This window comes from Dipodomys ordii, unplaced genomic scaffold, assembly GCF_000151885.1.
Source record: "Dipodomys ordii isolate 6190 unplaced genomic scaffold, Dord_2.0 Scaffold110, whole genome shotgun sequence".
Classification (NCBI taxonomy): Eukaryota; Metazoa; Chordata; class Mammalia; order Rodentia; family Heteromyidae; genus Dipodomys; species Dipodomys ordii.
Window position 1 is genome coordinate 2,792,002 of NW_012267326.1, and position 26,592 is coordinate 2,818,593.

General features: G+C 37.7%; 1 protein-coding gene across 2 annotated transcripts in view; it reads left to right on the forward strand.

Moving 5' to 3' along the window:
- The window catches only part of Rbms3 (RNA binding motif, single stranded interacting protein 3), a 717,266-nt gene that overhangs the window by 585,926 nt on the left and 104,748 nt on the right, over positions 1-26,592 (forward strand). For both annotated transcript variants that reach the window (XM_013028502.1, XM_013028503.1), the window contains exon 7: positions 10,229-10,335. In XM_013028502.1, the coding sequence (XP_012883956.1) occupies positions 10,229-10,335 (107 nt within the window). The remainder of the gene's footprint in view (positions 1-10,228; positions 10,336-26,592) is intronic.

The following is a 26,592-nucleotide window of genomic DNA, read 5'->3' on the forward strand; positions in this document are numbered from 1 at the left end:
AATTCAAGATAAGACACTCCAGGACATTTCTGCTCTAGCTGCCTTTGAATTATGATTCTCAGATCTCAGCCTCCTACTTAGCTAGGATTATAGGCATGAGTACCAGAGCCCAGCTATGATGAAAATTTAATGATAAACATTTATAAGTTGTAGCACATCTAATTAGACTACAGTATTGATAAGCATTCAAAATGATTGTGTGTGCAAATGTGCAAAAACTCTACATATAATTAAAACATACCTGTGAAATAATGTTGCTTTCTTTGAAATTATAAAGACAATTATAAAAGATGGATGAGTAGACATACATTTATACAGTTTCCTAGGAGGCATCATAAAAAGAGAGAAACATTTTTTATTCAACTCTTGAATACTTGGGATTTACTAACTTTATACAGGTATTCATTCCATCCATTTATTTATATGTTTTTTTAGTATGAAAAGTATGTGTCCACTAAAGATTATAGCTATGATTTTCTTTTTTTGTATCACAAATAAAAAATTCCATCTTCTATATTTATCTAGAAATGTGACAAGCAGAGCTCAAATAACTGCTCAAGCTGAGGATAGTGCCTGGGAACGAAAATGGAGGCAGGACTGGAATGGTCTGTTTTGTTCAATAAGTCGACTGCTATTTTTCAAGAATATTCATCTTAGAAATTTTTTGTTGATATATTGCCTTTCACTCCATAATGTTGCTAATATGTGGTTCTTAAATCAATTGGTGTTTCTTGTACATGCTGATACTTTCCATTTTCTGGGTCAAAGTATTATTTTTATTGAGCCCTGCTGTGCCTGGTGAGTATTTTGTGTTTTATCTACTTGAGACATCAATTTTCTCTATTTGAAACAATAATATTACTGTTTATACCTTATGGGGTATATATTTTCTTCAAAACCATCCTTTCAGATAAGAAGAGAATCATCAGTGGAGTACTCATGCCTTGGGCCTATAATCCTACATACTCAGGAAGGTGAATCTGAGAATTGAGGTTTGAAACCAGCCTGGGTAGACAAACCAGAGAGGCTCTTTTTATTTATTTATTATTTTTTTGTCGGTCATGGTGCCTGAATTCTGGGCGTAGGAGCTGTCTCTCAGCTTTTCAGCTCATGGCTCACACTCTACCACTAGAGCCACAACACCACTTCCAACTTTTTCTGCTTATATGGTGCTGAGGAATCAAACCCAGGGCCTCATGCATGCTAGGCAAGCAATCTACCACAGAGCCACCTTCCCAACCCCAGGCTCTTATCTCTAATTAGCCAGCAAAAAGACAGAGTGGAGATGTAGCTCAAGTGTTCCAGCCTTGGGTAAAAAAGCCAGGTGAGAGCAAGAGGTCCACACACAACAGTAATAGCAAAAGAAAAGAAAAAAGAGGCGGGGGGGGGGGGGGGGGGGGAGAGAGGGAGGAAGTTAAGGAAGGAGGGAGAGGGAGAGACAGAAAAGAAGAGAAACAGTGAAATAAAGAGGGAAGAGGGGCGGGAAGGAGAGAGGGAGAAAAAGAGAGAAAGAAAGAAAAGGAAAGAAGGAAAGAAAGAGAAGAAAAAATATTCTTAAAAATCCAAATTATTAATGTGTTTTCATTCTTAAAATAGAGACATGATCCTAAGATTATTATTGCAGCTGTAATACAATTTCTCAGAAAGTGATTTGGTCCATCTTATTTGTAGGCAAATAATGGTTATCTGTTTTCTTTTTCATCTCTGTGGGACTTTTTTTTTCATGTAAGACTATTTTTCATAGTAGAGAATTATGTATGAAACTACATAAAAACAGTGATCTATTATAGGCGATCAAATTAGGAACAAATGTGCAAGCTATTATTTTCTTGAAATATACTATTAATTTTTTCCATATTTCTTATTTATATTCCCTTGCCAATTTTGGCTTAAGTGACAAAAGTTAACATGGGTTTGACACCTATCGTATTAGCCATATATCTGTTTATTCTTTTAAAGCATTTGAAAGATCTCATTGGTTGCTTAGTTTTCAATTCAAATCTTAACCTGTGACCAAAGAATCACTACAACAATATTTTAATGAATACTAATTCTGTTTTGCTCCATCCCAAGATTATGAAGTCATCTTAAAAACTACTTAAACCTTATTTCCTCAGGATGAACTAATAACTATCCAAATTATTAGCGCTTACCTATTATATTATACTTTATAAAAATCTTATGGTAAAGATGTTATGATTAAAAAGGATATGTAACCTTTACCATATACGAAAGGTTTTCTAAATCTAAACTATATTAATTTTGTGTAGTAAGAGACAATTTTTACAATGCAAATTTTAAATTCAATCTAGAGTTTGATAGTTTTGCATCTACAAATATATATGTATCTGTCAATCAGGGAGTGGTGGCTATACCTGCAATCTTACCTACTCAGGAGGCTGAAATGTGGAGGATTGTGGTTAGAAGCTAGTCTAAGCAGAAAAGTCCTTGAGATTACACCTCCAAAACAACCATCAAAAAGCTTGACTAGAGTCATGTCTGGATAGGTAGAGTAAAAGCTAAGTAAACAAGCTAAGTGAGCATGATGCTTTCAACTGTAGAAAAGTTATATGTGTCATGTATAGTGAAATTGTGGGGGGAAAGGTACATATTTCCTTCTAAACCTCATGCAGATATATTAGAGGCCCATGTCAGAGGACAACCTTCCAGAATGTAAGTATTTTAAGTTTTAAAGAGTAAATCAAAATAAATACCTGAGCAACAATCTTTGCTGTATTATTTGTTTGTTCAAACTGACAAATCCTGGAATCTGTTAGATCACTGTGTGTGTTTACATATTGGATTTCAGTGTTTAATATATGGTTTGGAAAACTAGAAATACTCAACTAGGCTAGCAAACAGTAATTACTCCTTCATAATTACTATGATACTTTATTGCCCTGCATTGTTATAATTATATTTTAAATACTATGCATTTGCATGATAGACTATAATATCTTCTAATACATTGTAAACTGTGGCTTATAACAACCTCTCACTTCCACAAAGGCCTCTTCTTCATTTAGTCTCCGTCTTAACTACTGTTAAAAAAGACTAAGCAGAATTAATTGGCACCATAATTCTGCAATATGGAAATTGCAGGCAATACAGTATTTCTGTGTTCCTAAAATCATCTCCTATTCAGAGAAGTTCATATTTAACAATAAAGATGTATTCTTCCTTCAGTTTAGTTGCCAGCTGGTCAGTCATAAAGCAATCACATCAGCACTAGGCCATATCCTGAATCAGCACCAGAACTTGGCTTTGAGGTTCCAAAGGAACACAGTGAGGTTATATCACTAGTTCAGATTAAACTACAATTGCCTCTACTGGGTAGTTCCTGTATCTTTCTGATTATATTCATAATGATTATTACCCATTTGTTATCACCATTATTTTGTCATTCATTTGTAAGTTCAGTAAAAGTTCATATCCATCAATGTTATATTTTACTATTAAGAGAAGTATGGGTACATTCACATAGTATTGCTACCAGAGGATGGTGGCTAAGGTGGAGATCCCAGGTTCTTGATATCTCCCACAAAGACATGAATGAAGGCACCCACACAAATGTACAATGGCAAAGCAAGGAGTTTAATAGAAAGAAAGAACAATGGTAGGCCTGAGCTATATGAAGAGCAATGATAGGTAGGCCTGGGCTAGATTGCTCAAGAGCAAAACACGAGGTTAAGAATTTTATTTTCTAGGATTTGGAGTGTAGAAGGAGTTCATGGTAATCAGAGTGTGCTGATCTTAGGGAAATGAAAGATCATGACTTGGCAGATATCTGGTAGGAATCTGCACATGTACAAGGTTGCCATCCCATGGTTTTATGTATGTACATGAGATTCAATGTATATGCAGGAAGCTTTAAGTATCAGTTTGTTGGACAAAATTCAGGCTAAGGACAAAAGGGGTTCCACAAACATGTACTTCACTTTGGTTAGAACTGTCATGGAGTTCTTCTGCCCTCGGGAGAAGTCCTAACCACAAGCTGACCACTAATTGCCCAAGGAGAAGAATCCATGAGAGGTACTAGGAAGGACAGAGAACTAAATGATGTCTCCAAGGTCATGTCTAGTAGGGGTGGTCAATTTCAGCATTCTTTCCCAATAGCTAACCTACCTCCATCAGAGCAGTTTTTTCTATCTTGTCTCCATTCACACATCTTTTCCTTGTGTCCCTGGAATTACGATGAAGCATCACTGATGGAAATAAGGTCCACTCTGAACCCCAACACTGAGGAAGGTCAGCTTGGGAACTGGCTAACACAGATGATGAGCTACAGACTGTTGCAGATGGAATGGGTTTTGTATTAATTTATGCTGTATACAGCCTTCTTGGCCTTTTGGATTCATTAAGTCCTGTAATTTTAACAACAGTGCTATTTAACATTGTTACCATCGTCCTATACATGAGAACAATGAGTCAGTTACAGAAAAGTTTTGAAAAAATAACTCATCCAGTTTCTTACAGCTAGTAAGTTAAGGAGATGGACCTCAAACCAGATAGACTATTAAGTAGATATAAATTAGTCTACCCAAATAAGGCTACAAATATATGAGCAACTTTATTTTATTCTATATATTATTAGAAAGAGTGTTCTGTCTACCTTCAAGCATCAGTATTAGGGGCAACAAGCAAAACTACTCAATAGAGAACAGGAAGTATGACTCATGAAATACAAAGAACAAAAAGTATGATTTAAATAACTTAAGGAGAGATTGCACTTATAACTTCATGTTAGCTAGACATATCAGTGCCGTGCTCAAATTCATGACATAAAAAGCTTAAAAAGAAAAAAGTGTAATTTTGTTTCAGGATTTCAGAAGTTCTAGTCCATGCCTGGCTGGCTATGTTGTTTCTGGGTCTTGATGAAACGTAGAACAAAATGGTGGTTAACAACTGCCTCTGCCAATGAGCATCGACTCCCTCTTGGACCTATGAATGAACCAAGACGGGACAAAGTTCTATCTTTCATTATGCAGCCATCGTGGAATCCAGGTAGAACTAGACCACCTTCCAAATGTCAATGACTCTGATCCTGAGACAATGAGCTGATAGACCACCTGTGATTGACAAAGGCCACCTTTAACCACAGTAATACATCTGTGACCAGGACTTTTTATGCATACCTCTCACCTCTTCCCAGTTCTTCCTCCTACTTAACAATAAGTCAAATGTCTGGGGAGCTGAGTGAAAATACTACCTTTTCTCTTCCTAGAGCTGCCTACACAGTATAATAAGCTTCCCTTCATAGCCCTTCACCAGTATTCAACTTTTATCTGGCATATTGAAATGAGTATAGGTCAGTCTGGATCTGACCTACAAAATGCAGGGGTTGGAGATGGAGCTGGAGCATGTTGAAGGAGGGTGTGTATGGCTCACGCTTGTAATCTTAGCTACTCAGAAAGCTGAGATTTGAGGATCATGGTTTGAAGCCAGCTGGGGCAAAAAAAAATCCTTGTGAGACTCTCATCTCAAATTATCCACTCAAAAAACTGGTAGTGGGGTTTGGCTCAATGTGGTAGAGCACTAACCTTGAGCTTCTGAACAGAACCAAGGCCCTGAATTCAAGCCCCTCAACTAACAACAACAAAAACATGTATAATTAAGAGGGTGTAGTGGATCAAAATTATTCATTTCATAGTAGATTAGAAGCAGAGAGAGAAGGTTAAGACAAGGAATTAGGTAATTAGGTGTGTCTTTCCAGGATATACTTCAGCAACTTAATTCCTCCAGGTAGGCCCCACTCCCAATAATCCATCAAGAGATACATCCATTGATTAGATCAGAGCCATCAGTTCTCAATGGGAGGCTTTTCAGGAAACATGGATTCAAACTTTGGGAAATAACAGTGTTTTCTATGGAAAAAGTGTATTGCTACCAAAAGCAAAATAAAAATGCTGGAAATTATCAGGAAAGATTTAGGAACAAAACAAGCAAGCTGACTTATAATACAAATATAAGGTTAGTAGCCAAAGGCTTATGATATTACGGGAAAAGTGAGATGAAGGCTAGGAAAAAGAGTGACAGAGTATTTCTCTCCCAAACACTGTACATGCAAAAGGACAATCACATTCTTTCCTATGATGAACTAGGCCACTGATGACCTTTCAGTCTTGAACTGTAAGATATGAAAACATGACTCTGTTAACAGATAGAAGTTCTTATATGAGCCTATTCAGTTTTTGGAATGTAATGCACAGAGATATAAGGATGCTTCTGAGCAGATAAAATGCTAGTCTTCCCTGAAGACTGGGAACTTAATGGCTTATTGCTACCTGGGTTTCCAGCAAGGCACTTAAATCTGAGAAGTTCTCCTCACTTATGAAACAGAGAAAAATACTAGCTACCTCATGAATTAGTTTGAGGATTATGAAAGTAGAATTCTTGGAGAAACTTTAGTCATTAGTACCAATGAATAACCTCAGTTATTACCACACACAAAATGTTCTTTCCTTGGATAGTGGTCTTTGGTATTTATTTTTGCTTTTAATTCTGTATCAGTCAACACAATGAAATTGTATGTATTTGTAGGGGGTGGTTGTGCATGTGTGTGAATTAGTATGTGCTAAAAATTTTCTTGACACAGGCCTCCTCCCCCAGAAAGTTGAATCTAGTTTCACTGGAGTGTGAAATGTAAGGTGCTTCTAGATTTGTTTGCCTTTTCTGAGAAATTTGTAATTCTGCCAGTGATGAACCCACATGTTAGCATGACATCCCATTTAATGGATGGCTGTACCTCAAATCTTCAAGATGCCAAGAGAGAAAATGATCTGCAGAGAGAAATGATTTACATAGTATATAAATATTCCATTTTGAAATATTGCAAAAAGTATTCTTACTTGTCAAGTATCAGGACACAATGATTGTATTTTAGCCTTCTGGAATAAAGGCTCGTGGAAAGGTACCAACCATCATCATACATTCTAGGATACAGTCTAGTGATTACTGTAGTTTCACAAAGGCAAGGAACTTAGCTGCTCATTAGAGCACACACTTAAAAGGCATTTCTGTTTAGCTAGGCAAGAATTAATGCTCTTTGTATGCATTAGTTCCTTCATTTTCATAGGATGTTGAAGACCCCAGTAAATTCCTGAAACTGCCCATAGTACCAAACTTTACATGTGTTTTTAGAAACAGATATTTTTCTTTTTTTTTTAGAAACAGATATTTTTCTATAATAAAGTGTAATTTGAAAAATTATTCACATAGTTATTGAGCTCTTGTGATCCTCTCCTAAGAAAATCCTCCTTTGATGCATGTGATCATATAAAGTGATGTTTATTGAAATGAACCTCAAAAATGGAAGCAAGAAGTTTTTTATTATTATTATGCTATTTGCATGTTTTTTTCCTTTTTTCTTTGTCTTATTTTCTTTTGTCACTGTATTTAATTTCTGTACCTTATATCTTGAATATAAATCTATCTGATTTAGCAAGGGGCAGGGGAAGCACAGCAGTGAAATTCACTAGACACTATGTTATAAATGAACCATACAACTTGGGGGGGGGTGATATGGGAAGAGACAAGCTGGAAGAGATCAAGGGAGTGGGTAACACGATTCAAAAAGAAATGTACTCATTACCTGAATTATGTAACTGTAACCCCTCTGTACATCACTTTTAAGTAAATTTTTTAAAAATCACACACCATAAAATATTCACACTTAACTAAAACACAATTGAAGACAGGCACTGATGGTTCACGCCCATAATCTTAGCTATTCAAGAGGCTGAGATCTGAGGCCCATGCAGACAAATCTAAGAGACAACTACCTCCTTGACCAGCAAAAAGTCAGGAGAAAAGCTATGGTTTAAATGGTGGAATCCCAGTCTTTAGTGAAAAAGCCAGATGAGAGCACAATGCCGTGCATTAGGAGCACAGTACTATCCCAACACAAAGAAGGTTTGGACAGTATACTGTCTTGGAAAGCCAAATTCTCTTTTTCAATACTAGTTTACAGTTACCTATTTGAGTACACTTATTTGTAGATACCTGTTTGCCTGTATTTTTTCCCCACTGCTGATTTTGGAGACAATGAATGTTCTATAATGACTTTTGGCTTCACTGAATTGAGCTAATGCTATTTAGGGGTAGGAACAGAGAAGAGTGGATATGATCAATTGTATGAATTGTTTCTTAAGACAATGGTGCTATCCATTTCAAAATCTTAATGACACAAAGCAATAAAGATTTCTTCAGTTTATACATTTGTGAAATGCTGTCACCTGAACATACGTGGAAGACTACAGGATGGTTTTGCACTGCTGCTGCTCTCAGATGCATACTTACAGGCCTGGGGATTGTGCTGACCATTGGGTCACCGGGGAATGGCCTTGGATGGGATATTAGGAATGACTCTTGTCCATCTGCTTCTTATCCTCCAGCAGTGGAGCCTGGGAATGCCTACATAGCTACACGGAGGAAGAAGCCTGGTATTTAAAGATAGTTCAAACATTTACTAGCATTCCTTTGGCCCAGGCAATCACATACAAATCAGAACAAAGATAAGAGTAAGGGAACTGTACAACATTTCCTGGCATAAAGTGAGGACCCAGCCAAAGCTAAAAACATCTATCTACTACTACAGTTAATTGATAGCTGGACATTTTTTTTCTTAACTCTGGGCCTGGGTGCTGCCTTTGCATTTTTTCCGCTCAAAATTTTACCCTCAAGTGCTCTACCACTTGAGCCACAGCTCTATTTCCAGCTTTTTGATAGTTAACTGGAGATAAGAATCTCATAGACAATGCTTGATAAGAAATGTACTCATTATCTTGCCCGTGTAAGTCTCATAGACTTTCCTGCCTGGGCTGGCTTTGAAGTGATCCTTAGATCTCAGACTTGGATAGCAAGGATTATAGGTATAAACCACTGACACATGGCTTGGGCACATTTTCCCAATTGATGAGCAGAGATGACTAGTTTTGTTTTTCAGATTGTAAACTTAACAAAATAATATTGTGTTTCTTCCAATAAACGAACAAACTAACCTTTTCCATGGTTGTTGTAATGTGTATACCAAGTTTGATAAACCAGTATGACTTTCTTTTCCAGGTATGTGCCACCAATTATCAAAGTATAATATTGCCTTGTTGGAGTTTTTTGTTGTCATTTTTGTTGTCATTTTTAGTCTGGCTACTTATTCCCAGGAAGTAAATTTATTAATGACATGGAGTCTTCCATGGTGGTTCATGACTCATGAATTCTAGTCATCTCCTTTCACTACCAGAACCTAAGATTTGTATTGTTGCCCCTCTACCAGGGAGCAAAAATTAGTAGAAGAAAAATCAATTGATTCATGGCCAGCACTGAGCAAAATAGAGACTTATCCACTCCAAATTGCCATCTTGCAGAGCTCAGGGGTCTAAGCGACTTGGTTTCTAGAACACAGTAGCATCTCCTTCCCCACAATGGAAATAGACCTAGATCTCAGCCCCCTAGGCAGTATCTGCATCGTGTCTTGAGAAAAATGCATTATATATTTCTTTATGCAAATCATTCCTGGGAGCTGAGGAAAGGCAGTCCATTATACAGGCTTCTCATTAGAAGTTAGAACACCACCAGGAGAGAACTAAGTTGTTTAAAGATTAGAGAAAATCCTAGGGAGGGGAGCTGAAAGACCGACTTCCCCAGGGAGCTGCTCCATTACATTGGCTATATTTTCTCATATATGTTCACTTAATATTCTAGTAATTGTTCTCTCTGGGATTCTGAGTAGGCTTTACTGGAAAATTGGGGTGGAAAGGGTTGGGTGGAAGGTCAGTTTCTAGCCTTTTTGAAACTGCAAAGGATTAATGAGGAAATAAAGCTAATTTGGTGGCAATTTAGCCAAATCTCTCCCTTTTTAGAAACAAACTGCCAAGTATCCCTTTCCAAACTTGAATCTTTCAGTTTCTGTAGTGCAGGAACAGTTGCTTTGAAAGTAAGTACTGATTATGAGCCTGTCTCTAACTTCACTGCTAGAACACATGCTTGCTTGCCTCGTCTAAGAAAAGTTCATATTCTGCTTCAACAATATTTATTATACTCTTTTATGGTCTGCCAGTACTTTTTTGAAGCCCAGCTAGAACAGCAGCCAACTAAGTTGAGATTAAAAAGGGGCCAAATAACTCTTCAGAACTGAGATGTTACTTCAAAAGATGTTCCTTACAAAGAATTACTGTGTGTCAAATAATCTAAGGGGGATTTGCTGATGTGGAATTGGTTTTTATCTTCCCAGCTCCAAGTGAGCCTTTGCTGTGCAAATTCGCTGATGGAGGACAAAAGAAAAGACAGAATCAAAGCAAATACACCCAGAATGGAAGGCCATGGCCCAGAGAAGGAGAGGTGAGTTCAGACTGAGAAATTTTGCTCAAAATTTTGGCAGCAGACTTTTCTCAAAGGCTTGCCAGAGCAGACATTTGGAGCCTGGATAAACTTATGTCTTCTAGAAAACAAAATGAAATAAGAATAAGAATCAAATGAGCAAGCCAGGATGAAATTACATAAGAAGGAAAACAAGACTTAACAATTCAACCTCAGTTTTCTGTTTTTAATCAAAGTTGCACCCAAAAGGAACTCACAGAAAAGTTAATCCACCAAAAATGGATCTGTCATTATGCAATAATGGACATAAAATAAGGCATCATACATATAAAGAAAATATAGTATTGAAAGAAAATCAGTATTGAAAGTTGAATGTTACTTGCACTATATGCATTTATGAATGATAAAAACAGCTTTCTGAATTTCACAGTGAGTTAAAGGAGAAGCATTTAAGTTTCCTAACACAAACTGACAGAAGGGAATGCTTATGAATCCAGTGATACTTACAAATGGATTCTTTTTGGTTACTTCTTTTTTGTTAAACAAAGAATGGTGTCTGGACATCCACAAGTTTGTACATCCTTTGTGAAGTAGTATGGAAGTGTGAATGACATGAGTAAGTGCCATTTTGTATCAAAGCCATAATTTCAACAAGCAAGCTTTATTTAGTATTTCTAGTCAAAGAACCCACTTCACCCAATTATCGTGTAAGAAGTGCTGTTCTTGAGGCAGCATTTCATACTTTCACATTGACAACAGTTGTAAAAAGGCAAGGAGGATGGCATTTTTTTTGGCTAGTTCTTTAGCCCTTTTCCATTTTCTGATTGTCATCTGTTTTGAGTGTTTCCACATGGGTCTCAAAACTCCTCTTAAAGTGCATAGTTACATTCAAGTACTGTATAATCCATAACTCATTACTTCATGGTGTGAAAAGCAGGAATCTCAAAGACCATCAGAAGCTAATAGGAAAAAAAATGAGTTTTCACATTCTCCACAGTTTGCTTTGAAAAGAGGCTGGGGAGGGGAAATGGTGCATGTATCCTCAAGCATGGAGTTTTATGCACCAGCAGCCATCTTCACTGCCTCACTCACCAAATCTGCCATACAAAATATCCCTAATGGAGAAAGACTCGTTTGACTTCCACGTTTGTTTGGATAAGATGCCTGATGACTGGACATATCTTTGAGTCATAGACCAGCACCTCAAATCCCAAGACTCCAGTAAGGCCCTTAGCTTTAATGAGGAATACTTTGGTTCCAGTCTCCTCAGGGTCTTGTAGTATTCCCTTCACATCTTAGGTGGCAGTTGCAGTAAAAACATTTTACCTGAGGCTACATTTATTGGGAACCAAACCAACAAGCATAAAAGAAAGGTAGAGTTAGAGATGCCACTGATTCTGTATACAGAACTAGGGTTTGTGGTGGAGCATATGAACATACCATCTGTACTACTACATGAAAGCATCATGGAGTCAAGCTATAACCTAGACTGCTTTATAATTGAGATGTTTATCTTAAAGATATACTCCTAAATTTTCTATTTGTAGTCTTCTTTTTTTTTTTCTTTTTCTTTTTGTCGGTTGTGGGGCTTGAACTCTGGCCTTGGGTGCTGTCCCTGAGCTCTTCAGCTTTAGACGAGTGCTCTACCACTTGAGCCACAGCGCCACTTCTGGTTTTCTATTGGTTTATTGGACATGAGAGTCTCACCGACTTTCCTGCCTGAATGGCTTTCAACTGCAATCCTCAGATCTCAGCCTCCTGAGTAGCTAGGATTTCAGGCGTGAGCCACCCATGCTGAGCTTTTCATAGTCTGTTTAACTGTTTTAAAATTATATCTCTAAGTAGCTGTAAAAAAAAGGTTGTAATTGAACATATCCGTTTATGAGTAGAATGAATTTTGATCAATGTCACCTGTTCAGTCCTTCTCTCCTATCTCTCCCAACTACAACCATCCACTCAAGTAACCTTGTTTCATTTTCACATATGTATATTGCATATTATGACTGCATTGTCCCAATATTCTTCTTTTCATTAGCTTTTCCTCCCTCCCCTTGACTTTCCCCTGACAACACATTTCAGTTTCTTAGGCTTCATTTAGCTAAACTGTAAGTCAGTTGTTGAAAGGAATTATACCAGTGGAATCCTCCCCTGCATATACCAGACTTTATTCAGTTTGAGTATACGTGCATCTATCTATCTATACTATAAGTAATATATATATACATATATGTGTATATATTATATATGCATATAGTGTTTATAGTGTATACATATATATATAATTTCATATACTTGTAATTTTACTATTTAGGACTATAAAATTTCCTATTACACTATGGGACTATAGTAAATTTATTAATGACCAATGGAAATCTATTCCAAGTGTGCATATTTGGAGATAATAAAAGATCAGGAAAATAAATAGCATGCAGTAAAAATGTGATTATCAAATATATTGATTTGAGGATCTTTATGTTCATTCATATACTCTATGATCTTATAAGTAGACAAACCAAAAATACTAGTCCATATTGTCTATGATTCTATTAATTCTATTTCTATTCCCCCATGAATTATACTTACTAAAATATGTTAGCATGTCTTATAAAGTATTATATAATATCTAAATAATCTTTAAGTAATATTTAGTTAACTTCAATATACTTGTCAATTCTAGTTAATTATTGCATTGATTCTAAAAAAACATACTCTTATTATTATTGCTTTTCCATATGTTAATGATTAAGAAATTCATTCATCTTTCATAATCAATGTATCTTGCAAAAACAGTCTGCATTTTTTTTGTATGCCACCCGGGGTACTTCTTAAGGTAACACTTGGTGTGAGGTATCTGACTACACTGATCTTATGAGTTAAAGTAAAAATCCCAGTGATGACTATAGGTCTTATTCTTCAGGAAGCAACTTCCCTTTCTCCTTCCTTGATCCAGTCATCAAAACTGAGATGCACACTTCCATTAAGTCCATTTGTGATGAATGTTTTTGTCTTCAGTACCTGTCATACTACAGCCGGCACCCTAGTATCAAAAGTATACCCTCTTGGGTGCTTTGTTTGCTTGTCTGTTGTTTTTCATGTCTGAGAAAATTATATACCTTTCAGTCATTTTTCTCTTAAAATTAAAATAAGAATTGTAAAATAAAAGATACAATTTAACCTATTCTTCAAAATTTGAGAGGTGTAGCCAAGATACTATTTAATTTTTATTTCATTTGAAAGTGATGAAATCAATAATGCGCAAAAAATATTTCTAATAAATACTTTGGACACAAAACCAGTTGAACTGCAAGTATTTTTGAAGGATACTAACCAAAAATCTAGGGCATAATTAAAATTAGTTTATTATTTAAAGCTGTTTTTTGGGGTGGTGTTTTTATAGTTCTAGTGAAATTCATTTCTTTATTTTAGAAAATCTAATACAAAGCAATCTTTGCACACATAGAATGAAGTAAATCCTGTGAGGAAGCTTCTAATCACTCGGTACTTGGTACTTAATTAATTGTGAGACACAGTCTCTACTCTCTCTTTAGGCAAAGTGTGTTTAACTTTGACGTTGACGAGCTCTTCCAGATGATTGGTATACAACAAATCCAAAGCTCCTGAAGAGGAACTTGTAGTTTTGAACTCTTTTTTTCCCCTAACACACTTCTAGTGACTACCAAAAGGTCATCATATTAAACTTTACCTCAATAATAAAAACAGAATATGATTATAGGAATTTACCTATATTTGACTTGATCAAAGTGTGATTGATGACAATCCAGTCCTTCAGTGAAAATAATTGTACAGGAAAACCCACACTTACTATGTATTAAATACTACCTCCCTGATCATGACACACAAATACACACTGGAACTTGTATGTATATTTTTATAAGCTTTTCTTGACTATATTGTCGTTAATTGGATCAAGTTTTAAAAAATTAGGAAGTTTCCATTAGTGGATAAGAATTACATAAATTCTGAAATTTATTTTGGTGTTACTGGTCTTTGGATTTCCCTAAGAATTTTTAAGTGCAAGTGATTGCTAAAGTATATGAAGATGCCAAGCCCCGTGGACATCAGCAAAAATCCCAGCTACTTGAATAACACAAAGTGAAAGGACCAAGGTTTGAGTGTAGCACAGACAGATAAAAAGTTAGTGAGACCCTATCCCAATAAAGATGAGCATAGTATTCTATAATTGGCATCTCTAATCTCAGTTATGCAAAAGGCATAGATATAGGATCAGAGTCTGAGGCTACTGATTAAAAAATAAAAAAGAAAACCCAAGACCTATCTGAAAAATAGATAAAGAAAAAAACTAGGTCATCAATTTTATCACTGTCAGCTGGGACTCTCCCATACAAAAAACCAGAAAAAATAACATTGGTGATAACAGTTATTTTGGGAATAATACACTTTCCAGAAATGTTTTGCCACAGACAAAAAGAATTAATTGTACTGAGATGTTCAGTGAAAAGTCCATGGTTTTATTTAAAAAATAATTAAATGATATTTGTTTTTATCTTATCGACAGTTCTCTGCTAGAGTCAATTTAAAAGCAATGAACAATAATCAACATTTTCTATTTGGTGTTCTGATACTATTTTTCCTCACTATGGAAATATTTAGAAACGTTTTCTTCACAGTTTTGATTCAAAAAATAAACTAATGAAGTGAAAGTAATACTGTTAACAATCAACACTCAGACCCCTGGGAATGGTTTAGACATTATGCTGAACTGAAATGAAAAGCAAGTTTTTCTTAGGATTCAGTCAACTAATATTAAAGCTTGAAATCTCTTTACAATTCTTAAAGAACCACATATCAGATGAAGGATGACAATGCAGTATTCCTTAAAGATATTTTATTTTAAATAAAATTTTAAATAAAATTTTAAAAAAGTTGTGCCAGGTGCCAGTGACTCATGCCACTACTACTCAGGAGGCTGAGACCTGAGGACCATGGTTCAAAGCCAGCCTGGGCAGGAATGTCTGTGAGACTCTTATGTCCAATGAACCACCAGAAAACCAGTAGTGGCGCTGTAGCTCAAGTGGTAGAGCACTCGCCTTGAGCTGAAGAACTGAGGGACAGCACCCAAGCCCAGAGTTCAAGCCCCATGACCAACAGCAACAACAAAACATTGTCTGCATCCTTACCTGCAAAGAAAAATACAAATCAGAACTACACTAGGAGTCCATCTCACCTCAGTCAGAATGTCAATCACAAAAAAAAAAAAAAAAACAAATGCTGGCAAGGGTGAAGAGGAAAGAAACAAAATCAAACCCTATGCATTGCTGGTGAATTGTAAACAGATATAACCACAATAGAAGTTCATAAACAAGTTTCTAAAAAGAACTAAAAATGAATCAACCTTATAATCCCACCATAGCATTCTCTGGCACATAGCTAAAAGAGTATGAATCGATGTAGAAGAGAGTTACTTGCATAGCACACTTATTGCAACATAATACCCAAACTGTGGAATGAGTCTAAGTGCACAACAGCCAATGAAAGAATCAAGAAAGCATAGCATCTATCTATATACTATGGAATATTTCTTAGCCATAAAAAATTAAATTAGGGTTGGGGATGTGGCTTAGTGGTAGAGTGCTTGCCTAGCATGTATGAAGTCCTGGGTTCGATCTCTCAGCACCACATAAACAGTTTTCTGTTCTGGAAGTGGCACTGTGGCTCAAGTGGTACAGTTCTAGCCTTGAGCAAAAAGAAGCTCAGGGATGGTGCTCAGGTGTGAGTTCAAGCCCCAGGACTGGTAAAAAAAATAATTAAATTTTGTTATTTGCAAGGGTATGCATCCACACTGGAGATCATCATGTTCAGATAAGCCAAACTCAAAAATGTCAAAGATCATATTTTTACTCATATGTAAAATCTAAACAAGGACGATAGCATCAATAAGGTATGTTTATAAAAGAGGTGGTCTAGGATAGGATCAGATGAAGCAAGAAGGAAAAAGAACTAGGTTCTGGGAGATGAAGAGGACCAAAGTAATCACATATGTAGTATAATTTTAAAAAAACAAACATGACACACAGAAGTGGGGAGAGGAGACATGAAGTTACTAGAATATAATAGGAGACTTGTTCAAAGTACACTAGCCATATCTATGGAATGATCACAATGAATCCCTTTTGTATTGTTTTTTGTAACTTTTTATTATGGAAATACTGTGCAGAGGGGTTACAGTTACATGAGCAAGGTAATGAGTACATTTCTTATCAAGCATTGTTGCCTCCTCCTTTGTTTTTCCCTCACCATCCCTGCCCTCCCACCTCCACAACCACATTCTCCCCCCTTCATGCCTAGTTTGTAAAGTTTGTTTTTCAACGTAGTATCTTGTACATTTCATTGTTACAATGGGTTAACCTGTATCCCTATTTAAATATTTTGTTTTTTCCCTTCCCCTACCCAAATTATACCGACATCAAGTACAGTGAAAACAAGAGCCCATGAAGGAGGAACATAGAAAGCAACAAAAAAATCACATGGTAACATATAAATACATTACAAACAATAGCAAGAAAGAAAAAAAAAACACTTGTGTCCCTATCTTGGGGTTCATTTTGCTTAATTTCTTTTCTACTTGTCCCAGACATATACTGGTTATTGCAAATAAGGGAAACCATGGGACCTCTGTTTCTTTGGGCCTGGCTTACTTCTAATATAATTTTTTTCTGAGTCTTTGCAGTTCCTAACAAATGGGGCAATGTCATTCTTTCTGATGGAGGCATAGAATTCCATTGTGTATATATACCACATTTTCTTCATTCATCTACTGAGGGGCATCTGGTTTGGTTCCATATCTTAGCTATGGTAACTAATGCTGCAATAAACTTAGTTGTGCTGGTAGGTTTAGTATGGTCTTGTTTGTGATCATTTAGGTAAATGCCCAAAAGTGGGATTGCTGGGTCATAGAGGAGCTCTATGTAGAGTCTTTGGAGGAACCTCCATACTGCTTTCCAAAGTGTTTGAACAAGTTTATACTCCCACCAACAATGCAATAAGGTTCCCTTCTGGGCCACATCCCCTCCAATATCTGTTGTTATTAGAGTTCTTGATTCTAGCCATTCTAACTGGGGTGAGGTGGTATCTCAATGTTGTTTTGATTTGCATTTCTTTTATGGCTAGAGAGGTTGAACATTTCTTCTTGTGTCTATTGGCCATCCTTCTTTCCTCTTCAGAGAAGTTTCTCTTTAAGTCTTTAGCCCATTTATTTATCAGGCAGTTGTTTCTTTGAGGATTTGTTTTTGGGGGATTTAATTTTTTAAGTTTCAAGTGTATTTTAGATATGAGACCCTTATTCATTGTATGGCTAGTGAAGATCTTCTCCCAGTCTGTGGGCTTTCTATTGATCTTGCTAGCAAGATCCTTTTGTATTTTTAATGTGTGCTAATAACATTGTTTTTCTTAAAAAATATCTATTAAGTGCATTTTATATACCTATTTTACAGACTTCTGAATTTAGGAGGTCTATACCATTCATTATATAATACAGTGATATCATTCATAACTACAGAGCTATGGCCCTGCCTGGACATGTCATTTTGAAACCTTTAAAGGATATGAAATACTGACACTGTGTACTTTAATATTTCTAAATTCGTAGGCCCCATTAATGCATCCACCAAATCCACTATCAGTGAACTAGAAGTTAGGTTGTCAGTTATGTCACAGTCAGTGATTAGGTGATTTGTTATGATTTCCAACGTAGATCATTTATTATTTCGAGACCTGAAACCAACTTGTTGTCGATGATGGTTTAAAACTTCCCATTGCTGTAAGGTTTTTTACCTTGTTTATCAATACTAATAAAATTTCTTATAAAAATTTCCCTTCATTACCATTAGTGCATGAAAGTCTACAAAGATAGTGTGGGAGAATAGGAGTTCCCACACTATTGAGTCCACAGTCCTCTATAGGCTAAGTAGATAACCTTGATTCCAATCTCTTAGCCTCATCCCTAGTGAACTCTGAGATATCAGGAATAATTTCTCATTCTGACTAAATCACAATTAAGACAAGATGTCCCATGTTACTAATATAATCATTATAATCATTATAATTTTAGGTGAGTGAATGTGTTCTGAGTGATACTTTGTGGATTTTTGGATTGTGTTTATTTTTGCACAAAGATGAATACACAGATGTGACAGTGCAATTACTTCAATCCTATTTTAATAGTCATAATCATCACAAAGGCCTTTGTCTCCTCATCAGCTGTGACCTCATGTGGCATGTTCTGGAGAAAATGAGGCCATGGAATTACTTCTTTATTTCCTATAGGAAATAAGAAATTGTAAGACTACTTTGGGCACAAATGTTCTTAATTGAGTTTGAAAATGATTTCTGTAAGCATAATATTAAAAAGAGTAACAACTGCAATCAAAGCATCTATTCTGTCAATAAGCTCTTATTGATTGATTGTCTACTACTTTGGACATGAGGGACTGGACCATAGGGCTGTGCTGTGAACACAGATCCTTCTTCCCTGAGATCCTAAAGTGACAAAGATCTTCTGCAAGGTTGCAGCTTAAAAACAGAATGGAAAATAACAATGTATGGAAATCAAATAGTTAACTAACTGGCTTCATGCAACAGTGGTATAAAATCAAGCCAATGATAAAAAAGAATAATGGCAGCCACAGGACATGCTTCACATTTAGCTTGTCTGAAACATTGGCTGTGTCATTCTTTAAGAGATTGAATAACTGAGATATACATTTTTATTCACAAACCAGAAATGCTTCCCACGTTGGACAATTTGCTTCACCATGCTCCTTGCGCAGTGAATTCTCCCTTGTGCCCTGGGTGCTGAGAATGATGTTCAAAGAAGCATCTTTGGCTTTGTGAAGTCAAAGCTCAAGTCCTTTTCTGTTGTTCATACTGTGAATCATAATCCTTCTGAATTTCAAGACTATCATTCACCCTCTGTGATGGGCTTAATACTATGCCCTGTGCCTTTTCATGATTTTCCAGGCACTTCTAGGTTAAAGGGATATGCTCTAGAATTTAATGACATATTCCACAACTTCCAAGCTGATTGCCAATGATGCGCAAATTTTCTAAGTCCATCAGATTACTTTCCTTTCCGGCAGTATGAATATCATTAAACTACATATTTATAAACACAGGGATTGAATGATGGACAGATGTGCTGAACATAGTTCTTGGCCTGCTACATTTGATTATATTTCATGTCACTGTAATAATCATTGTAATAGCATCAACAGTTACTCTGATTATAATTAACTATTGTACTGACATCAGCAGGACTCAGGACCTTTTTGACTTGAAAGCCAGTTTTGCCATGTTTCTATGAGTAGAATGGTTATATTCCTTGGTCTTCAATCTTTTGCTATGGCAGTTTATTTTTAAATAGGAATAACTTTTAATGATATAACATAACTTTGAAAGATTTATTTCAGTATCATCATTTAGTTGAGTTTTTCTTATGTTATAAAGCACATTAAAAATGAAGCACATCCACATCACATCAATGTTTTTAGAAGACTGTATTTCACGTGAAGAAACTTAGCATTGAAATTATCAGTGCTTTCCAAACTTCCATCTAGTTTTCTCTTGAAGGTCATGAAATCAAATAAAAGCCAGAAGCTGGCAGAAAAGTCAAGGACTTCAAGAAAGTCTTGAATGGGAAAGTTGATGGAAATGAAAATGAAGGAAACTAAAAGAAACATGAGCTATTGCTAGAATATATGAAAAGATGAAGTTATTGCAAAATGACAAATTTAGTATGTTTAAAGAGAAAGAGGCTGAAGTGTTAAACTTATTCTGGCAAAAATATCAAAAACTGGTGCCTGGGAATGTGGCTTACTGGTAGAGTGCTAGCCTGGCATCCATGAAACCCTGGGTTCAATAAACAGAAAAGGTAGGAGTGGTGCTGTGGCTCAAGTGGTAGAGTGGAAAAAAAAAAGTGGTAGAGTGGTAGCCTTCAGCAAAAGAAGCTCAGGGGTGGTATTGAGCCCCTAGGACTGGCAAAAAGAAAATCCAAAAATCGGTATCAATAAATGTTTAGACATTTTGAGGAGAAATGAAGTCCAAGTTTCCATTATATAACATATCAAAAACTGGAATGGTAAAATCCAGAATCAGAATATCTTAGATCATTTTCTGTGGAAGTGGGTATATTATATAGTTTAGTTCAGCACTGTTTCCCATCTGTGTCACAGCATTTGTCAATCAGTTGCTCCATTTTTATTGTGTATATGTATGTGTTTGTGTGTGAATGTGCATGCACTAGTACTGGCTTGAACTCAGTACTTCCAGCTCTTGCTTGGCTTTTTCTCTTAAGGCTGGAGCTATACTACTTGAGACCACACCTTGATTCTTCCTTTTTGTTGGTTAATTAGAGATAAGATTCTCATGGATGTTTATACTTGGGTTGGGTTTGAACCACCATCACCAAGTCTTAGCTATGATTACAAGAATGTAACAGCAGTGCCTGGCCTTTTTTTTTTTAACAAAACAAATCACTTATCTATCACCATTGCCAAGTACTAATAATAGCTTTTTAACCTTGAACTAAAGGAGTCTTGATCTGGAAAAGAGCTATTGGTCAATATAATGCAGACTACACTTAAATATTACATTAGTCAACACCACCAGATGTGGTTTTATTCTCTCATATGCTTTACCTGCCATTTAGAGATGAGGCTCATGGTAAACAAACCTTCTAATCTTCAAATCCCTTTCTTGGCTCAATAATTTGAATTTTCAGTAAGTCGGCCTGTAAACCTCCTTTGTTAAAAATTTTATTTTCAATCTGCTAGAACCAATGTTAACTAGTGTGTGATCATTAAGGATAAATAGTTTGTCTGCTAAGTCCCTGGCATTGTGAAATTTTACGTGGAATATATTTTAAGTGGTAATGAGTCCCTCCTTGTATTACAAGGGAAAGGAGATGGGGTAACATATTTCTTGGAGAAGAGGTAGACATATGGAGATTAGAAATATATGTAGAGGTAGAAATATGTGCTGGGCATGGGCACATGGAGGGGTGGTAAGGTCGCTGGCACATGGTGATGCAGCAAAAATGCCTAGGTCTTGCCACATTCTCAGTACAAGGGTCTGTACCCTAGGCTGGCTTCAGACTCGCTATATAGCTCAGGCTTATTTTGAACCCATGATTGATTCTCCTGATGGGATTACAGGTGTGTACCACCACAACCAGCATGCATTTTTCATTGGAAGGAAAAAGTGCCACACTAAATCAACTCATCAGCCAATCACTGGAGGACAATCACTCCATTGCTGAAGTAGATGTAAGGGCTCTGGAGTGATAGAGGGCTGCCCTAGAACCTGATTCTGGACACACTTGACATCGTTTGGATGTGACTGGTTAGTTGATTGCTTGGCTAACAGATTTCTTTCCAGTCATTTGCCAGTTATCATTTATCTTTCTGTGCTGGTGTAGATTTCACATTCTCCTGGATAGCAGCAGCATGAAATTCTCAGACTCTCTATTCTGGAACAGCATTCCTCCTATGACCCGGTTTCTGAATCTTCTGAGATCATCAGCCAAAGTATATGGAACATGTGCTATACTATGCATGGTCTAGGCATGCAGCCTGGCTAGTATTCATGGAGAGGAGTGATGTTCCTGAACCTTCCAGTCCCAGAGTGACTGGAAGAGCAGCTTATGAAGGCCATGATGAACCCCAGTGGCTCTCTGATCAGAACGCGATTGTCAGGAAATGCAATCAAAATAATATGGCTAATTCTGCAAGGAGTGGAACCCTGGGGACCACAGTTGTGTGATGCAGACCAGAAGGTGACTTGTAAAACTGAACCTCTCCAGCAGAAGCAGGTCCCACCTTCCTCCAACCATACTGGACAGGTATGGGGAGGGGCTGCAGGAACCTCTCTCATTGCGAACATTCTGCCTGGATCACAAGACTCCAGCCAAGCCTCCCAGTCTTCATGTTTCTCTTTGACCAATGGGATACCAGACAGAGGGAATACCAGTACTACCTCATGGAATGTGGGCCACACCCACATTCCATGAGGTAGTACTGGTATTCCCTCTGTTGGCTTACACCACTACCAGCAGTTAGAAGTGATGAGTGGTGATAGAGTGAATCAAGGTGAGTTTGGAGATACAGTAGAAAGTACACATAGTGGTGACTAAGAGAAGAGAGGTGATTTCAGAGAGCCTGGGAATGTGTCCCCCCCACCTAGACTATCCCAGTGTTGGAATGTGTGACCAAACATGGTAAGAGAAAAAAATTAGCTGCAGGATAGAAAGTACTACAAGAATACCAGCAGAGGAATTGTCCTAAGAGACCTGCAGAATTCAAGAAAAACAAAAAAATTGAAAGGGAGGTAACCCCAAATAATCCCATGGAGACTGTAATTTAACCGAGAGTGTAGCCAAAGACCATGCAGATCATGAGCATCCCCCACCTTTGGGCACAGAGCTGCCAGGGTCAGGAGTGTCACAGATCCCAATAGCACCCATGACCTAGAAAGGTGCTACCAACCCTTGGCGAACCAGCAGTTCTGCAATGAGATTGAACTACTGAAGCAGGAAAATAAATAGCTACAGGACCAACTGAGGAAGGAGAATGAGAAGATAACCTGTGTGCAGGAAGCCCTGAAAACAGAGCTGGAACTCTACAAGCTATCAATCTGGATGTTGGTTTCAGAAAAAAATTTGACTTACAATCTGCCCTGGCAAACAGGACAGTGCAACAGGAGGCCAGTGAAAGAGAACTGGAGCAGGAGAGTCATACCAGCCACCTGCAGGCTTCTCAGCAGCACATCACAGAGCTAGGGATAAAATGGTCTGCAGTCTCCACCATGCAGAATGAGACTAACAAGAGCTAAACCTAGAGCTCAAAATTGAAGAATGCAATAACATGAGGCTTTGGCTACAATTAAAGGCCAGAGACTATGAAGACCTGGAAGAAGAGAATACTAAGCTGCAGGAAAGGCTGGAAGTGCTCCTGACACTAAAGGCTGATATGACTAGTGGAGTGGGAAGAGTTGGAAAGAAAACTATAGAACAGGAAAGGGTTGGTGACAGAGTTCAAGTTGGTGAGAAACATCTTTGCAGAGGAAGTGGGAGTGGACAGTTCCACATGGAAGGAAAAGGTTCAGTGGGTCTTGGAGCAGATGAGCCGACTGAGAGGAGAAAAAGCAAGGGGTGAGGCAAGTATTGGACCTAGAGAGCAACCTGGTAGTACCAAGAAAGCAGCTGACAGAGCTGCCACCTCCACAGCCCTCTTCAGGGCCATCTTAGGCTGAGCTGCAGCTTCAGGCCCAGGCCTTCTAGTTGCAGAAGGAGCTCAAGAAGCTGGAGGAATAATCCAGGTACAGAAAAACCAGAGCCTCGGTCTTCAGAAACTGGAGCAGCAGGAGCAGCTATGGATACTGGAGAAGGCTGATGAATGGAATCAGCATGTCAAAGATTGGCACAAGATCCTTGAGACAATGAGAAAGGAACATGTGACCATGAGATGCACACTCATATACAATCAAGAGCTGAAAGATCAGTTGGCCTGGCTTCAAGATGGCGCTCCACAGGCTGAGTGGTGAGGGGGAGTTTGCCAGCTTCCTGTACTCAGAGCAGCAGGTGAAAAAAAACATCCACAGGAGAAGCTGGACTAGCTAGATGGGAAGTTAGGAGAATGGAAAGAGAGGGCTGAGTTAAAGAGCCAAGTGGCAAGAATCTGCAGGATGACCAGTCGCTGACCTGCTGCAAGCACTTAGAGCCACTTGTGAAGGACACATGGCCTCCATTGAGCAGCTGACCTCAAAGAAGGAGGCCCTGCAGCAGCACCTGGTGAATCAGACCCAGCTGCTGGAGCAGCAAAAGCAAGAGGTGCAGAGCAAGTTAGGGGACCAGACGGTGCCTCAAAGAAGAAAGCAAAGAAAGAAGAAAGGAGTGAGGAAGCAACTTCCCCTGATGTGACTGTCCCCAAGGGAGTAAGGAAAAAACCCACAAACCATGTAGGATTTTTTACCATGAAGTGCTACACATTTCTGAATCAAAGAAGGCGAAGCTCAGCCAGCAGCTTCAGGAGCAGCAGGCCTGTTGTGGGTGCCTAAGGAGTCTAGCAGCCCAGTGCCAGAGAAAGCTGGAGCACCAGGCCCTCTTCTTCAAGTGCTAGATCTATGGCCCATTTGCCAAGAGGAAGCAGGATACTCATAGGTGTGCAAGAAGAAGCTGAAACTCTTCTTCATTGGTGACCTCCCTGACAAGGTGGAGTATCAGAATCAAGTGGATGACTTCCAACATGGATGCAGCCAGCTGTCAGAGCACATGACAGCCATCAAGAAGGACATTTGTAAAGAAGAGATGAAGTCCTGGGTGAGCTGTATCAGATTAAAGATGAGAGCGGAGCTGCAGTGGCGCAATCGGTTAGCGCGCGGTACTTATACAGATTAAAGATGAGCTTGTCAGCCAGCGATCCCAGGAGCAGAGGAAGAAGAAGGAGCTGCTGTTTTTGCCTTGCAGGTGAGGGCACTGGGTGCCAGGACAAGATGCTGCTACTGAGGACACCTCAGACCTTTCTAGCCCCATGGAGATGGAAGTTATGGAGGAGCAGCAAGGTTTTAGGAAAGTGAAACTAAAAGACAATGTGAACCCTGTCCACAAAGAGGATGGGGTGCTTGGGCCCCTGGAGAACCCACTACACAGTAGATGCTTCCCCATATCAGCATCACCAAAAGTTTACAGACAGGTGAAGAGCCCTGCCTCCCTTTTTTTCTCCAAGGCTTATGCAAATAATGAGTTTCAGATAATTAATAATATTCAAAGACCTAGAAGCTACCACCTAGAGAAATGGGCTCCTTGTCCTCTTGCATGTACTTTGGGACATGGAAGCTAAGTGGCATTTTCTCGGGCCTTGTTATAATGGGGGATGGGAAGGGGTAACTGTAGGCAAGTCAGAACAAAGACTGCTTGCTGGGAGGTAACCCCAAAATAGGGACATCTAAGAGTCCATTGGTTGCCAGGAAAGGGGCCTATTTGATGTTTATTATAAAGAGTAAATTCTTCACAAAGGAATATGGGGAGTGATGGCATAGTTTTTTTTATTAGCACATTGTATTAGTGATGTTATTTTAAAAATTACTTCCATAACATACTCATATTATTTTCTGATATATCCTTATGCTGATTTATGGAGGCATTTTCATACTTGTTTAATTTTTAAGGAAAAAATGATAGTATGTCTTCCAATTAGGAAATAGTTAACATTTTATGTTTGTGCATTCATACATTTTTAATATTCTGTACCAGCAACACTGAATTTTCTTGCTTGTATTTTAACAACCTACAATGTTAGTAAATTGTGGTGAAAGAAAAGCAAGTACAACCTGAAAAAAAAGGTTATTAAACCTGACAATTTGGAAAAAAAGAAATGATATTAATAGAACAAATGGAGGTGTCCTGTCATGGAAAACCATACACAAAAGAGGTGGAAAATGCAATGCAGAATATGAGTGCACAATTACAGTACATCTATAATGATAATGTCAAGCATCTCAATTTCACTTAAAAATTGTTCAAGTGACAAATGTGGCATATTGGTCATTGAATCAAGTAAAATATTAAAATTCAAATAAAAGTAATATGAAGGTTCGAAGGGGCTTAAGGCTGGGATGACCATGAGAAGCAATTGTAAGATTGAAGGCTGCAGATAAATGTTCATGTCCCCTAGCTCCTTGATCAATGTGGTAACAAAATACAGCATTACACAACAGATGTTTCTGGAGTGATTGGCCTTGTCCTGGCAGCCCCAACCTAATGGAAGATGTAGAATCATCCCTATCCAGGTAAATTTCAAAAAGTCCATCAGACCTGGAAGAATATAAATCAATTAACTAGACACTTTTTTTTCTGTCCCATTCCACAGGAGTGCCAGAGTAACAACCTCAGTATTCCCTATTTTCCATCCCATGCAACTATAAGCATGTCACATCAGAACTTCATGGTATATTTGCTACCTTTCTAGCTACATGACACCTTTTAGTAATGATGAAATATGTTACTTTGAAATATGTTACTGGCAAAGAAAAGAAAACTGACATACTATGAAAATGCCATCAATTATGTAAAGCTCAATTTCACTGACAATAAAATGAGGGGAAAATATGTCTTGGAATCTATACAAGTCATTCAGTCTACAACCGAAGAAGATGCTTGTATACAAAATAACATTCTTTTTATCCCATTTATTGTTGTAAGCCATGAATTTATTCAACAAACTCACATTCAAATTTTTCTTTTCCCCA